At 37.7% G+C, this 17,189-nt stretch overlaps 2 protein-coding genes across 2 annotated transcripts; both read left to right on the top strand.

Annotated features, from left to right (window-relative positions):
* Positions 1-560: 560 nt before the first annotated feature.
* On the top strand, positions 561-11,121 carry LOC110051634 (uncharacterized). Its single transcript, XM_020757685.2, has 11 exons — positions 561-650; positions 881-975; positions 3,308-3,426; positions 4,591-4,730; positions 5,358-5,437; positions 5,839-5,887; positions 6,561-6,636; positions 7,076-7,148; positions 8,654-8,783; positions 9,842-9,967; positions 10,341-11,121. The coding sequence occupies exons 2-11, from the start codon at positions 890-892 to the stop codon at positions 10,443-10,445; spliced, it is 984 nt and encodes a 327-aa protein (XP_020613344.2). The 5' UTR covers positions 561-650; positions 881-889; the 3' UTR covers positions 10,446-11,121.
* Positions 11,122-11,226: 105 nt separating this feature from the next.
* LOC110051619 (uncharacterized) lies at positions 11,227-16,939 on the top strand. The gene is made up of 2 exons (XM_020757669.2): positions 11,227-15,332; positions 16,051-16,939. Exons 1-2 carry the CDS (start codon positions 15,312-15,314, stop codon positions 16,459-16,461), a joined length of 432 nt encoding a protein of 143 aa, XP_020613328.2. The 5' UTR covers positions 11,227-15,311; the 3' UTR covers positions 16,462-16,939.
* Positions 16,940-17,189: the final 250 nt, after the last annotated feature.

The following is a 17,189-nucleotide window of genomic DNA, read 5'->3' as shown; positions in this document are numbered from 1 at the left end:
CCCGGACCGCTCGATCCGGAGTCGCACCAACCATGAGGACACTGCGCCTCCACAAGCAAACTTAATCAATACGAATTAGAATCGACTTAGGTTCCGGCTGGTCTTCAACCTTTGATCGTCGAGCGGCGCTTCTCGTAACGGAGCGAATGAGACTAAATGTGACAGATAACGTCACGACTTAATCTAAGTTGGGAGTAAAGAGAAAAAAACAACTGTGACAAAAACCACGACAGTAAATGACTGTACATGTTTATGTTCGTGAGACAATCCGCGACACTCTCGAAGATGAAAGAAACTAACTAGACTGAGATTGTGCTTAATCACTCGATGGTAGTTGTAGTCTCCTTCACAGACGTTCAGTCAGGGGAACTAGCCCAAAGAGCGTCTACGCGCAACGTTAGCCCGTGTGTAGACGTCTGCTATGCACGCGGACTGAAAGTGGAGGTCTGCTTGCAGGCTACAGTGGCTTCGTGAAATATGTGTGACACAGACGTGTCACATAACATACCGGAAGAGAAGTCACGAAGAGGAGTGTTCGAACATTTTGACTTCCGCTGTAGTTCTTTGTCCCAGGTCCCGCGCTGATAACGCCTTTCATTTTGTGTTCTTGTTCGCCTTTTCAACTCCTTGCATTCCACGATAACGACTCGGTGAGTTGTTAGGTTTCTAGGTATTTTTTCGTCGAGCTTCTTACTCATTGCTCATAAGAGATGCATCGGGACACAATACTACTGTTTTGAACTCTATCTTGTGTCCACGAACCACAAACATATGGATCTTTCCGTCGAATGAATTGTCTCGTGAATTTTACTCCAATTTGCGGTATCTGTTTTTTGGACATCTGTTCAACCTTTGAGTTTTTGATTTGGTACCATTCCAGCTTAAAAATATGTCGACACAAGTAGAAATAAGAGAAGAAGGTTCGTTCAAGCAAGCCTTGTCGGATGTGAGGAGCGATGCGTCCCCTACGAATTGGTAAGGAAACTTTACAATATACTCTCCCACGCATAACCTTGAAGCCTTAGCACATCAGCTAAATACAATCTATGGGCTTTTAATAACCTGTGAATAATAAGCTTGTCGTTTTTCTTGTCAATGATACTTTTGCCATTACTTTTTTTTGGATTAATTAGGGCGGAAAGTTTACGTATTTCCGCTAGGTAAGAGTTGAAATCACTCAAAAAATGCAATCTTAGCTTGCTACAGTTAGCAGATTGCGTGACTGTCGTGAAAAATCTTTTATTATTATTTATTATATTATACATGGATATTGCGAACGATACAAGCTTACGCTTACCTGTTCTGGGATTATTTGTATATGCAGATTTAAGGTTATATATAATTATTCGTATTATATCAGGACATAACATGGCGATTATTTCGATAGTCGATAAAAATCGATCATTGTCGATCGTTGTCGATACTAATTAATCGACAAATATCGGAAATCGATAAAAGTCGATCACACAATTTATTGTGATTATCGACTTTGTTCAATTATGATTGATTTTGATCGATTTTGATCAATTTCAATCGACAAGTGTCGGAAATACAAAAAACGATGTACGGCATAGGCATAGTTAGGTTGTGGACTGGTGCAACAGTCACAGGTGCAAGGAGAAGCAGGGGGCATACAAACCCAGCGAATACAGCACACCTAGCGGAGAGGGAGGAGAATCGTAGCAGCTTGTATTTGTCATATGTTGAACTGAATAAAAACACTGATGAAATAAAATGTCAATTTACTTTACGTTACTTCTTAACTACTTTGCTGGCCTCGATTTTTTCCCCCATCTAGTTTAAACTTTGGCCCATTTTGTCCACCCGAAGAAACATGACTTCAAGTTCCCAGGATCTCTCATCTCTGCCGCCTAGAGAGACTCTGGGAACTAGGCTGGTTCGAGTTATGTTATAGATCGCGATTTAGTTCAGCTGAAACTGTTAATCGATCATTTCTCGAGGTAATTTAAACATTCTATTCTGTAATGAATAACAGACCACTTGGTTGTTCAGGTTTTTATTTAAGTTTATTGTCATACAGATTTACTTTAGAGCTGTTTACACTCGGCATCAAAAAAGTCATTGGAGCTATTATTGGTTTGGTCACTTGAATTTTATAGCTGATAGAAACATTTGTCTGCATTTTTGTCGATAAAATCGATAATCAGTTGAAAACCTTGTGATTATCGACTTTTATCGACAAACTTAACTTGTCGATTGACAATTATTGACAAACATCGAGTACTATCGACTTATCGACTACATTTTCGATGATTGACTTTGATCGACATGTTACATCCTGATTATGTCTATCATCTGATGTAATGTTTTGCTTCCTTTTCACTGGCCGCAAAAGCCCACCTCCAGGTAGATCATAGTCAGCATTTTTATATCAACTGCTTACAAGTAACATTCCATCCACATGCATTAATTACATTTACCGTCTGTTTGTGATTTTGTTGTAATTAGTACCAATATTGTGCTCTTGTCATGGCTTTGACAAAAGGCTACAACTTAGCTTAGTCCAGCTGTTTTCAATGATTGATCCAAGAAGTATCAAAATATTCAAATACACATAGTCAGTTATTTATGTATTTATTTTTTTATTACAATTTAATGGCAGATTTACATAACAACAAACAAAAAACAACAAAAATAAGCCATAAGGATAATTTGTAAAAGAGTTGCGTGACCCCATATAAAAACAAATCACCTCATAAAATTAAAATTATTAAATTAAAGTTTTTACTTAACATGTTCACAAAATGTCAAGTTTCTGTTGAGTTTCTTCGCCTGGCATTTTGAACAAGGCAGTCTTTATATACAGGTACATGACTGTATTAGAGTCTTGTTGTTTCTGTCAGATACTTGCCCCAGAAAAATAAGCTGGGAAAGTGGGAACTTTAATTTTAAATCAGGGAGGATCTTTTTAACTCAGTTGGAAAATAGCATGGCTAGTTTTCAAGTTGGGGAAAAATTTCACTCCCTCCTTCTCTCCTTCTTGTCACTTCCCGTTAGCAGAAATCTTTAAGGAGTGAGCACTAGCAAGAGGAAGTTATAGCAGTTAGTTGAGAAAAAAAAAAATAGCTCGCTCGGTCAATCAGTCAGTCAGTCCGTCCGTCTGTCCGTCAGTCAGTCAGTCAGCCAGTCAGTCAGTCATGCTAAATGAAAGGTTTCATCTTGTAAGTTAATATTTAAACCATTGGAGACAAGTTAGCCCATCTAAACTTGATTTTGATTGACCTAATTGCAACATGCTTACAGCTCAGAGTATTACATGTGTACATGTATATTGTTTAATCTACAGGATGCTGGCAGCACATTGGGAAGGTAACCCTAATGTTATCTACTGCAAGGCAAGGGGAAGTGGAGGTGCCGATGAAATGACAGGTGCACTGGAAGACAGCGAAGTTATGTATGGCTTAGGTAAGCTACCGAGTAGACTAGATGGTCAGATAGGTGTGTTGTTTGGAACTGTAAATTCCACAATACAAGTACAAGTTTATGGACTGGAGAAAGTGATATTAGGACAAGGTTTTACTACATCATCGTATTGCTGTTAAAGATTTCTTCAGGTTCTAACTTACAGGTGTAAAATACAAACAAATTCCAATTTATATACAACTTTGTCAAAGGTCGAAGGTGGGGCAATTCACATTGCTTGTTGCCTGCTCTCAAAGATTACATTGTACATGTAAGTAGACTCCAATGTGTTAATGGTTGGGTTAATCACGACCAACAATTTTGTTTGGCTACTGAACAGCAAGAAACAGATTGTAAATTTATGACATACATAAATATGTACTGTACTTGACCTGGAAATCATTTGAGAAACAGCACAGTTGGAATAGTTGAGATCTAAGCCTGAAGTTTTGGAAAGATTATATATTATATATTATATAAACGTTTTAGAAATTCAGTATAGAAAGCAGAGAAATTAAGTGGCATATTTAAAGAGTAAACAGCAGGTTGCTGTTGATTCTGGGTTATTTTCCCTGACTAGCTAATTAAAATAAACCTGCTAGTCAATTAGGGAACTGGAAAAAAAATTGTCATCCCCAGCAAACACTCAAGTATTAACTGTACTAAAATGTGCTCCCCCAAACAACAACAACAACAACAAACAAATCAATAACAATCACATTTTCATTGTACAAACCCAGTCATTTAAATGAGTTGTCAATTACCACAATTGACTCAACAAAGAATAAACTATGTATTGTGTGTCCATAATCCGTCTGTATCAGAGTTTACTCAGACTGACACCTTTTGACATCTCAAATAGCACAAAGCAAATGCAAAAAAAAAAAAAAAAAAAAAAAATGAGTATTTTATCTATTGAACTACTGTCACATTAAAACACTGTTAGGATCTTATCCAAATGTACTAAATTTTCTCATAACAGATCTACAATGTATCTCACCTTCATGCACTGAAACACTCAGCATATATACAACTACTGAACCACATGTACATGTAAACTCAGTCTTTTCAACTATGTACTGACTGCAAGTTATGCCCTCGGCATTTGATTGAGAAAATAAAAGTAATTTGCGTTGATGTACTGGTTAATCATTTCCATGCTTACAGTTCGTTTGGTAGAGTTGGTAGACAGCTATGTGGAGTCAACTGTGAAATTTGTTTATGTTCACTGGGTTGGAGAAAGTGTCCCCTTTACTAAAAAGGGAAAGTTTGGTGTAGTTCATGGCAGTGTTGAAGAGCACTTTCAGGTATGAGAAGAATTCCAACCATTATTTCAGTTACCCATTATGCAGTAACTTCTGCTGAAACATTTAAATCCCACCAGCTATATACAAGCAACCACAAATATAACTTATTTCACAGTACAACATATAGGTTGTCAATATCAATTTGTGATTGGTTTAAACACATGGAATTATATTTATCAGAGCTCGAAAAAAAATTTGAATTCTAGCTTGCCCTTTGGACAAGCAGCTCTCAAATTTTGCTTGCCATGGGCAAGTCTTAGTCTACTTTTTTATATTCCATTGAAAGACAACTCACTCTGGCCCTCACCCCACTTGCCCATTGGGCAAATGAGAATAAAAGGTTACTTGCCCGGCAGGAAAACCTAAATGTTCTTTTCCTGGACGACTGTACTGGATGGTACTTTTTTGAACCCTGGGTACTTATTTATATTTTTTGATGGTAATTTTGCGAGTCTACTTTTAGGGGCTACCATTTGAATGCCATATGCCACTTTATAATATACCATGCAAAGGTTAAAAAGGAAAAACTGTGTACTTGTACTGTGTATCTGAAGCAAGTTTGACTCCAGGAGAGGAATAGCTACTTGTTAAAAATCTGAAATTGTTTCCCTGCATGCCCTTTTACAGCCAAGTCATTGTGTGATAGAAACAGCACATAGAGCAGACTTAACAGAGGAGGAGATGATGAAGGTCATTTCAGAAACAAGGTGACTGTAGAGCTCATGTCAGTGCATCTTTTTAGAAGGGACTGCAACTATTGTGGTCAGCACCAAGAAAAACAACCTCTATTGGTCCCACTTTGAATAACATTATGTGGACTTCTGGCCATTTTACACAGACCATGTTCCATATCTAATTCTGCTCAAATCTGATTGGCTGAAAACCACTCAGATTATGATACTTGTACATGTGTCACGGTGGGGGAAAAAAAAAAACAGGCTATACTGTTATTTCCCAGTGAGCGTTGCAAACAAAAACACTTTTCCACTAAATCAAACAAAAACATTTCCTCTACTAATGAACTCCTTTTCTTTTACATCTTATCCAAAGGCTCTACAGGTCTAAACATACTTTAAATAATTTAATGTATTAATTTGCTTTTCCGTAGTGGAAGGACAAACAAAGTTCTTGATGTCACAGATGCTGCCCAAAGACAAGTAAGTCCGTGGGACGAGCGTAGCATTTCCATGTATTTTAAGACAAATCCATATAATTCGAAAACGCCAAGAAGCGGCCGTCATTTTGTTAACAAGGGCACACTGCTACGCTACTCACTATCTATCACAGAATAGATACTGAGTAGCGTAGCCAATCAGAGAACGGCATTCGTGATAAAACGCTAATAGATTTACAATAATTGTTAATTAGTGTGCAATGGCTGGAGGTCGTTTACAAAATGGCAGCGTTTCTCGTTTTCTTCCGATATTTTGAGGAAGATTTAGAAATATCACTAGATAATTCACTTCTCAAGAACACTCAAGAAGGGAAATTGACCGTCAAGAGCTTCAGACCTCCAAATTTTTCAATGGACTGATTAGCGCTTGTAAACTGCTGCAAAATTCACATAACGATTCAATCCACGTGCGGGTGGGGTAGGGTGGGTATGGTGTGATGTGGTTTTCTTTTTTATCGTATTAATATCAAATATTAATCGTATTAACAGTAAATAAGAAAAATAAAAACTCGTGATCTTTAAATAAAGATGAGCATGGCAACAGCGAGCTTCATTCTAAATCAATATTCCGCATGTTGCTTACAAACGCTTGTGCAGTTCTGGCTGGCATTTCCCGCGTACACTCATATTCTCACTGCCTGATTGTTGTGTTACAGGATCGCGGTTTTACTAGTAGCAGTAATGTCATTAAAACAGGAAAGACACAGAGCAGTTTCCAAACTCCTGGTGCTGGTTAGTATCTTTTTTTCCCTTTATTTTTGATGACTAGCAAGACTGCACAGCACACGTGCACACTGCACTGGGCTAAAAGCCTGTTTTATCATGCCTGCCACTGAGCTTAATATATTTATCTCGCATTGCAACCTCATAATTTTACTTGTATACCCTCATTTCATCATCTACATGAAATGGAAATCATGCAGGGTATGTACTCTGGACAAAACTGTCCCCTTGATTGTACGACCCCTTTCTTTTTCCTTGATGTTTCTCATTTTCAATGTTAATTTCTCCTCTCTCTTTCTCGTTTTCAATGTCCTTCGTATTTGCTCCCGCTTTGGACTTTCTCTCTCACGTTTGCTTTCCTCGTATGAATTTCTCTTTTCTCTTCCTTGGTCGTCATTGTTGAGTTCTGTCCAGGAATTAACTGCTTGCTCCATATGTTTGCTTGAAGTGGCTGTCAACATAGATGATGCTGTAACTGAAGCGATAGCTGAAGTCCGAAGTGATGATACACAAACCGACTGGTAAAACACATCTGCATGTATTCTAGCTTACATTATTGTTCTTCGATAACGACAACGTTTATCAGTCTGACATATCATAGATATTGTATGTCCTCGTATACATGTAAATGCTTACTGGTAGATTCTTATTCTCATGCATTTAACATACATTGTATCAGAGATGACACAAACAAAACCAGTTTACACTCTCTTTATTCATCACGGTTATCAAAGACTCTGCGGCGGCCGTTTGAATTTGTTGTAAGGTGCGAAAGTCAGTTGAAAACATCTTTTGGTTCAGTAACTGTGCCATTAATAGTGTCCGCTATTTTGCTGTCAACTGGCCACTGCCTATTTGACTCTTATTTAATGAATGAGTTGCCAGTAATCGGATACCCGTGTTTGCGCAAAGAACTCTGGGATCGTCAGGGGGCAAACATTGCAAGTCGCTAGAAGGAAATGTATGGCGAAAAGTTGTTTTGACGCCCAAAAACATGGTTTTGGGGAGAGATCAACGCTTTTCCGCCATTGTTTTATCGCAAATGGATTTTGGCAATGTTGATACATGGAAAATGTAAGTTTTTGTTTGAATAACCATGAAATAAGTGATAAAATTTACCGATAAACTACCTTTTGCTTGCGTGAGGTATATTGTGAAATACATCAAAGAGAATATTGAAAATTTCAATACACGCCTGATCTCGAGAGGCTACCCGGAGCAAATGGTAGAAACGACCCTCCGAGAAGTTATATATAAAGACAGAAAAGAAGCTCTAAAACAGAAATCGAAAATTGCAGAAAAGGAACTACTACCCTTTGTGTCGGGCAATTTCACTCAATCGTCAATACCAAACTTTGGAAAGCATAATCACGCACAAATGGAACTTTTAAATACAAATGCTCAGAGATATATTCAAGGAGCCACCCTTGATCTGTTATAGAAAAGGAAAATCACTGAAATACGTGCTTGTAAAAGCGAAACAAAGGCTTTGAGCAACACAGTAGCCACACAGCATGAGTCGCGCGGACTCATTTGTCATTAAATCAACCCCAAACAGTACAATGATCGCCACCGGGCTTATTTCCAGTATTATTTGTATGACTGAGCTTTTAAATAAGCCAAAAGTAGCCTGTACACAACTTAAAAGGCTTTACTGGGTTATTTCCTCTCGATTTATACCTAATTAATTTTGTATATTTTCAGACCATACCGTTATGTAAATTTCACAATAAACCTCACGCAAGCAACAGAGTTTACCGGTAGATTTTGTCACATATTTCACGGTTATTCAAACAAAAACTTACATATTCCACATATCAACATTGCCCAAATCATTTCGCGATAAAAACGACGGCGAAAAAGCGTTGATCTCTCTCAAAATCGTTTTCTTGTACCTCGAAACAACTTTTCGCCATACATTTCCTTCTAGCGACTAGCAATGTTTGCCCCCTGACGATCCCAGAGTTCTTCGCGCAAACACGGGTATCCGATTACTGGCAACTCATTCATTGTTTCATTGTGTTAGGTGTGTTGGTTCTTATGCAGAAAAGAATGCCAAGAAGCCCATTGTTCTGACTGGTAAAGGCACAGATGGACTGAAAGGGATCGTAGCTTTGCTGGAAAATGATATGGTCGCTTATGCTTTGCTTAGAGTGGTGCGTGCATCACTGTGTCATGTTTGTAAGGGTTTGTGCAGAGTTTTTTCAAACAAAACCCAGTATACACACCTAGAGCAAATCTCAGTTATATAAGCACACGAGAAAACTTCTCTATTTCTTGAGTGTTGTTAAAAAATTGCAGCAATTGACATTGACATTGACAATGATAATGACATTGACAGTGACAGTGACAGTGACAGTGACAGTGACAGTGACAGTGACAGTGACAGTGACAGTGACAGTGACAGTGACAGTGACAGTGACAGTGACAGTGACAGTGACAGTGACAGTGACAATGACAATGACAATAACAATGATAATGATTATAATAACTATAATAATAAATTTTATTGGGCTCAGTAATAAATTTTTATTGGGCTCTTTAGTAATTGGACATAATAATAATAATACTAATAATAATACTACTACTACTACTAATAATAATGATGATGATGATAATAATAATAATAATAATAATAGTAATTCACTAAAACCTTACATGATAATTGTTTACAGCGCAGAACTATTTTAGATAGCAATTGTATTAAAATCCTTGAAAAGGGAAGCAAAATGTAGTTTACAGAAATGAATAAAATGAATGAATAAAATGAATGGAAATTATATAATAGTAATAATAATAATAATAATAATAATAATAATGGTAATGATAATGATAATAAATAATAAATAATTATATTTATTAACTTCTATTGCGCCAATATCGTTGTAAAAATTTTCATCGGCACAAACAAGATTGTGTTCCTATGTTTTCTAAGAAAATAATGCATACTTGAGGCCTAGGGAAACTGCTCAACGCCCTTGCGTTCCGCTTGTTCGTCCTCTAGCAGTTTTTCTAGACCTGAAACGTGCATTATTTTCGTAGAGAACATGGAACATCATCTTCTATTTGGTAAATAATGAACTCGAACTGACCAATCGTAGCGCGCGTTATTCCTTGAACATTTTATAAATACATTCTTGGTTACAGTTTTCACGATCAAGTTTTTGTTTCTGCTTAGCTACTGACTTTTTCCATCTTCCTTTCTCTTTTCTAGCAAGATGAAGTTGATGGCATAACAACAGTGAAGTTTGTGTTCATACAGTGGGTGGGTGAAAATGTCAAACCCATGACCAAAGGAAAGATTAGTACGCACAAGTCCACTGTTGAAAAGGCGTTCCACGTATCCTTTGCTGTAAATTATGATGTTTTTATATCAGTTAGACGTATATACACTGTATTTTGTTGGTGTTCATGCTCTCTCGTAGAAACGTCGATGCTGTACACTTAGAAGCATCAATAGCTATAACAGCCAACAGAACAGGCAGCTTAAAGGAGCCTGTCCTGTGCCCTTTAAAGCAATGAAATGGTCAGTTTATCGCTGGTACAGAAAGTTACTCTATAAAAAAATTGTTCTTTTGGTGTGAGTGTACACAGCCTATACCAAACCCTTCCCCACGTTGGCAGAGTTATGTAATCCGTCCTGTTTCGCAACTGATAAGTATCCGTGGTGTTATTTTCTCCGGTAGACTATTCCTTGACTGAACACATTCCAGCCTGCACACGTTGCAATTTACGCAACGGCGTTAGGAGAGTTATCAGAAGATTCGATTCTGTCCAAGGTGCAAAGTGCAAGTGGATCGAAGTCGCATGTCAAATAGTGGGATAAATTAGTAGGAAAATCAGTATAATTAGTTGTTGGTTAAGCAGTTATTACCAAATTGTAGATTTAAAACTAAAACTAAAAGTGCAAAGATTATATATGTTTTTTAAAACAATTCTGCTACTGGCAACAGGGTACATGTAGTAAGAAACTAATTTTGTAGTTTGATCATTTAATCAGAAACTTATGTAAACAAGGGACCATTCAATCTCAGTCTACACTATTAAGTGTTTTGTACTGATTGAAGTGTTAAGAAAAGAATCTGAAAGACTCAGGGTGTTCTGTTAAACTAAATGGGTTGAACCAAAACTAATATGAAAAAATGGACATTTTACTTTGAGATTCACGATAAAAGATAGAGCCTATGTAATATGCTGTGAGTGGAAAATGTCACTCAGTTCTATTTGATGAGTTTTACCAACGAGTTACAGTTAGAGAACCTGTTGCAGGCATATGTGTTTTAATGCATAAAATGCTTTAGTTCTATAACTGTTGATACTATAGAAATAATCACATTTTACCTCCCACGGCCTGCTTCCCCTCCCAATCAGTAGCCAAAAACGGCACAAGGCCTCATTTGATCTCTGATATTTGACTTTGAGCAAACAACAAAGATTTCTGTTGTTCATGTAAAGAAAATCTCTCAAATTAAATGTGTCCCGATACTCATCAAAGCGCGGCAGTTGTTACTGAGTGTGGGAGAAGGGAACAGTTTACCTATTAAGAGTAGAGTAGCACACCTGAAGGGCTAAGAGGGTCTAAAGTTGGAAATAGACTCTGTTCTACCACGTACGATTTACCCCATGCATTGAATCCCGTCACTCATTGCAGACACATCCAACAATGTGTATAGCCGTCTAGGCTTGTAGACAAACTAACCTTTAACCCAAGATACACATGTCTCTTACACTAGTTATAACTTGGAACAAAAATATGGACATACCACCACGTAGGATTTACCCCATGCGTTGAATCCCGTAACTCATTGTAGACACCTCCAACAATGTGTATAGCCGTCTAGGATTGTAGACAAACTCACCTTTAACCCAAGATACAAATGTCTCTTAAACTAGTTATAACTTCGTCTTGGAACAAAAAATTTGTATGGTTACAGTGCAAAGGATCTTTTGTTTGCAAACCTTGTATTTCCATTTGAAGCCGTGATGTAGTGGTGACCTTTTTTTCAGACAGAGGAGGTGGGGAGCTTGTGAAGAAATGCTCGGGCTTTAGCGCACTAACACGCTGCCACGTTAGCCTTCCTTATTTAGCCTGTAGTCTGTTTCTCTGTGAGGACGAGGTAAAGCGCAAAAAATGCTAGGTGATTTAACTGCCGACATATAAAGGCCCTATCTCAGTCCCGCGGTTGAAAACGACAGTTATAACTTTTCTCTGATGGAGCAGCTTTATCCTTAAAGGAATTAGGCCATCAATCACTTACCTTGTTTTCAATTTACAGAAGATGCTTGTAGTGAAGTTAAACGGTCTACGTGTGAATAGTTGTAAACCAAGGGTAAACAAACTTTAAAAAATAAAAAAAATGTAACTTTTATTTACCCTCGGCAATGTTTATAGCACAAGTGCTAGTGGGGCCGAGCAAACAACGTAAACAAATAATTCAAATTGAACATAACATTGTTAAGAATCCCAACTGGCCGGAGGCAAACCAGTTGGCTATTTACGAGCGTGGCCGATGATTTGAACTCCGGACTAGCGAGAAACAAATCCAAGTGGTTGTCAGAGCTGGACTCGAACCTGGGACCGCTGGATTGCGAGTCCGACACGCTGACCACTCGGCCACGCTGCCTCGTTTAAGGCATGTTACGCTGGTTTTCAAAAAACGTTGGTTCAAGAAGATGGTTGGTTCAGTTAGGCGAACACTTTAGGTCTTTCTTTTATTTTACTTTATTTTTTACTTTTCAGCCTTGTAATAACATCTTTTAAGATTTAAAAATTTTAAGCGAATATTATTGTTATCAAAGATGGTTGATGATTATGATGAAATATGATAGACAAGTACGTACGCAGATAGATACAACCTAACCTGCTTTGCGATAAATTTAAAATATGGTTCCCAGGGCGTTTCTGTAAATGCCGAACTCACATTTTACACCCTACCAATGATAACTAACAAACGTGAACTGCGTATTAGGTCCTCGATAGACGAGAAAGTTAATAATCGGCAATATTGGCAGCTAAACTAGATCGACAACTATTTGTACTTGAGGGTGCTTTCCACATGGTTCAGGCCAAAGCGACAGGTATCTACAGTTATTTATGTGAGATCATGGCACCTTGCGTTCGCCGAGAATTTTCAGATTGCATGTTTTGGCTCTGCGCGGAAACCGTTGGTAATAAATACTGGTGGTTTCTTGGCTTTTGACAACTGTTTCGAAGACTACCAAAGCTAGTTAACTGTCTGTTATCGACAGCTAATTAAAAGTAGTTTTCCTTTCGGAAAAAAAAATATTGTTGTCGATATCTATTTTTAATAGCTTGTTCTTGATAACTTTCATCCGTTACTGGCTTTTCAGTCATCGTTATACCTTGGGTTTTGTTATCCACACCTGAATCACGGTAGTTTGTCGAGGGACTTGGAGAGGTATATCTTATGCACTAAACGCAAATCATCTTGTCACTGGAAGAACGATAAGTGGCAATATCATGTACGCAGATATACAACAGAGATGTACGTTAAGTTTCAATTTTAGAAGTAACTGCTAGTAATGATAACAATATTTAAGAAGTGTTAACAGTTACATGTAGCTTTGAAGATACCCCTGGTACAGTGAAAACAATGACAGCAACGAAATGGAGTCCAAGCTAGACCGCTATCAACCGGAAGACAAACTTATTATTGGCCTGTTTGTTGGAAAGCTTTGATATCAACTTTCTTTTCTCGTATATCGATGTCGTTTGATCGGAAGTGTCAGCTATCCTTAGTCTCCAATTTGACAATATCGATGTTAAATTGTAAGCAGTGAATCAACTTTAGCTGAAAACAAGGATTTCCTTAACAGTTATAATTCTGATCTCAGTTCTAATAGTGCGCCTTGAGGTTGTTTGTAGTTCCTTTCTGGATAAATAGGAACGACGAAGAAGACCTTTGACGTCGTAACGCGTCGAAATAAACCGGTTTTTCCAGTTGTACGGTATCGAGTTTCCTTTAAGACGATCCAAGGTTCGACACTTTCAAACCAAGGAAGTCGATCGGTTGCTTGGAGTGAGTCAGGTTCTTACCATATGTTACGCGCGAGTGCCTTCAACAACGTTCTTGTACTAAATAAAGAGCAGGAGCGGAAGTTTACGTTAAGGTGTCATTTTTAAACTGGTAATACAAGGAAGGGACTTTTTTTCTGCGAAGGATGGATGTTTCTTTTTTTCCGCTGTTATTTGTCTAATCGGAGTTGATACCCATTTCACCAACTGTTCACCTCGCTTATAAGAAAGTTAGTACTTCTGTACATTACTGAGAAATCGGCCGATTGCTTAGGCCACTGACGAGTGACCGAGATGCCCGCTCGTAGTGCTGTGTTATTTTTCATCAAGATTAATTTATATTTTAAAATCGTTTCAGTGTGATTGAAGTACAATTAATAATGCTGTTTCTCCTTGAAATAAATGTTAATTATGGCACGTTTGTTTTGTTAGAGCTACTTTCGGTTGCACCTGTTATTTATACACGGCTAGTCTGTAATGAATATGACCGATGGAAATGAGCTTTTGGACAGCTCGTCGGGTCAAAACAACAGATAATTTTTTACCAATGGAGAACGTTCATTAGCTGGGATGTGAAATTGAAATAAACTACGTGTATTTCCAAACTATGTAAAGTTCATGTGGCGGTGAACAAGGTCTCTCGACTCAATTAATAGGAATTAGCTAATTACTGGTTCCGCGAAGCTGACAGAGCGTGGTTTCGTAACAGCGTCGGTGGCAGCATACACCCACTCTTGTAAGCGTCACGGTTAAGCAGATTTCCTTGACAAACATTGCGACATTATAATTATGACCACCATAGATCTATCTTAAAACCGAGTGCCGGGTTGGTTTCGCTTTAACGACTACCGTCGATAAACCAGAAGTAAATAAATAATCAGGGCCTAGTTAAATATGCATTATTATTATACGTGTTCCTGAAATGTGTGTGATAGCCACATCATCATAGCCGTCTCACGATATTGATAACTTGTTTATATTAATTATTGATTCCATGCCGCAAGCATTCACATTAAGAAAAGCCAAGTGGCCTCTTCAAAGTGATGTCACATGTTCTGGTCTCGTGCTTATTTGCTATATTTGCTGCAAGAATCGATTTCCACTTATAACGGCTTTGTTAACAATTCCAACGAAACAACGTCAGGAAGTGTATCGAAAATATCTGATGGAATATCAGCAAGCATTAAATTAAGTTAATTGAACGTGAAATCACAAGATCACGAACGACAACTGAAACAAAAAGAGAAGTTACTGCAGTTTATTAACAAAAAGTGAGCCCTGAAATCTAAAATAGAAAGAGGAACACGAAATTAAAGGTTTACAAACGAGAGTCTCGATTCAGATAACTGATTCCAGGACGTTTAATCCGCATTCTTTTGAACTGATAAGAGGAAGCTAACTCCCAAATATACAATGCAAGAGCTACAGCAATTCTGGTGGACTTTTCACAACTTCTAAAATGGACCTTGAGCGTAATTCCCTAAAAATATATATATTTTTATCATGCGAGTCAGGTTTATCATGACGAAACATGTTGCTATAAAAGAGACTGTTCAGTCCAAGGAGATTCACAGAGTTCAGAACTTTAGGTGAACACAGTACAGTGAATCGGTGCCTTAATTCACCCTGATATCTTTACATCCCAACCATGATGAGCTTCAAATCAAAGGTAAGTGATCCTTTTTAACTAGCAATTAATCAAGTTTGTTAAAGTTCGGAGAAATGTTTTCTTAATTACAAACACAAGTAAAATAGCTTTTGGTAGTTTTTTCTTCTTCCTTTGCTAAACATCAAGAGCAAGGCAATGGGTTGTCCTTGCGTCGCGCAGACTTCTTTTTGGGCCACGTACCATCCAGCAATGAAGTGTATACCTTGAATATAATCAAGCTAACGAGAAAAAAAGTTTCAGGTCCTCGAGCTAAATATTAATAGACCCAAATCAAGGGATGCTTGTAAAAAAAAAAAAAAAAAAGAACACTTAAACAGAAGAGTAATCTCTCTAGCTGTTTGATCGAAACTGAAAAGAAACAGAGAAAAGGTTAATATTTTTCTCCTGATTATCAGTGTCGAAAGACTTCAAGTCTACAATTGCTGTATGAATCCCAATAGGCCATTTTCGTATTCTCGGTGTAAAACTAGAACTAGCTTGCAATGGAGGATGAATGAGATGATTTGCATTAGAAAAGGCTCCCCGCATTAGCCTCAGTTGCAAGCTAGTTCCAATCCAGTACTTTTTTTTTTTTCAACGAGAATACGAATTGAAGTTGTCTATATTCGAGCCACTTGCTGTGGTCGTGGTGCCAAAAGAAATGGAAGTGAAGAGCAGCTCGCTGCGTTACCTCTACCTTATACAAGAGATGTAAGAAGTGTGTTTTATTCCGTCACAGGATGTCCTCTACCCAACCGTTGTTGTCCTGCTAGTGTTCTTCACCAGTTGTGAATATGCTGAAAGTAAGCCCACAATTCCCAGTAACACGGCATCTCCACCAAACGTTGACGTCACTCAGCAGAGAAAGATTTTAGATTATCCTATGGAAGATGCCCTTGGGTTGATGACACGTGATCCAGAATATGAGATTGAAGCCGCTGCTGCCCAGAGCCACAAGGAAAAGAGAGTCAGAAGAGATACTACGCCCAACCCCTGTGTGACAGGACACAAACTCGTGTTGATCGATCACGAGAAAGTGTTCCCAACGGTGACCTGCGCGGAAGGTTGCAAAGAAATTAAGCGGATACTCTTCTTAAAGGATAGAGAGGATCCATTGGTGCTTCCAGTGAATTGTGCAGCGAAGAGTTAAAACTTGGATGCTTGTAAATATACCAGCTGTGAAAAATATTGCTGATTTTTATTGCAAATTTTTAATTACGTTTTCGTTATGAGAACATACGTAGTTCAATTAAGAACAATTTTGTACAACGATGACCGTTGGTCAATATAGAGTATTTAACTCTTTCTCATGCCTCTGTGTATAGTGTTTTGCCTGCATCCCTTTTGCTAATCTTTAATTTTTCTTCACTTTTGCTACATTGAAATAGAAAAACCGCGTCTTGTAAATATACTAGCTGTGAAAAATATTGCTGATGTTTGTTATAAATTTTTAAATGACGTTTTTGTCATAAGAACATAACATACGTAGTTCAATGAAGAACAATTCTGTACAACAATGACTGTTGGACAATAGAGTATGTAACTTTGTAACTCCCAAAGTATCATGTAACTTTTGATCATGCCTATATATACTTATTTTGTTAATAAAATTTTAAAATATCTGAACAGTATACGTAGTTTCCTTGCGTCACGATGCAGTCTAATCTAACGCTGCCTCCCTTTTGCTAATCTTTACTTTTTCTCCACTTTTGCTAGTTTCAAATGGGAAAATCGTCTAGGAGCATTATAAACAAAGTCTAAGTAATGAAACCACAGGAACAAAACGCCTGAGATCTTTATTTGTTCCCTTACTGACATTGATGATTGGAACAAGCGAAGCTTATCAGATGAAGATGTGGAAACGAGATAATGATATTA

The sequence above is a fragment of the Orbicella faveolata genome, unplaced genomic scaffold (assembly GCF_042242905.1).
Source record: "Orbicella faveolata isolate gen_17 unplaced genomic scaffold, um_ofav_v1 contig_36, whole genome shotgun sequence".
Taxonomy (NCBI): Eukaryota; Metazoa; Cnidaria; class Anthozoa; order Scleractinia; family Merulinidae; genus Orbicella; species Orbicella faveolata.
This window is presented reverse-complemented; position numbering and strand designations above follow the sequence as displayed.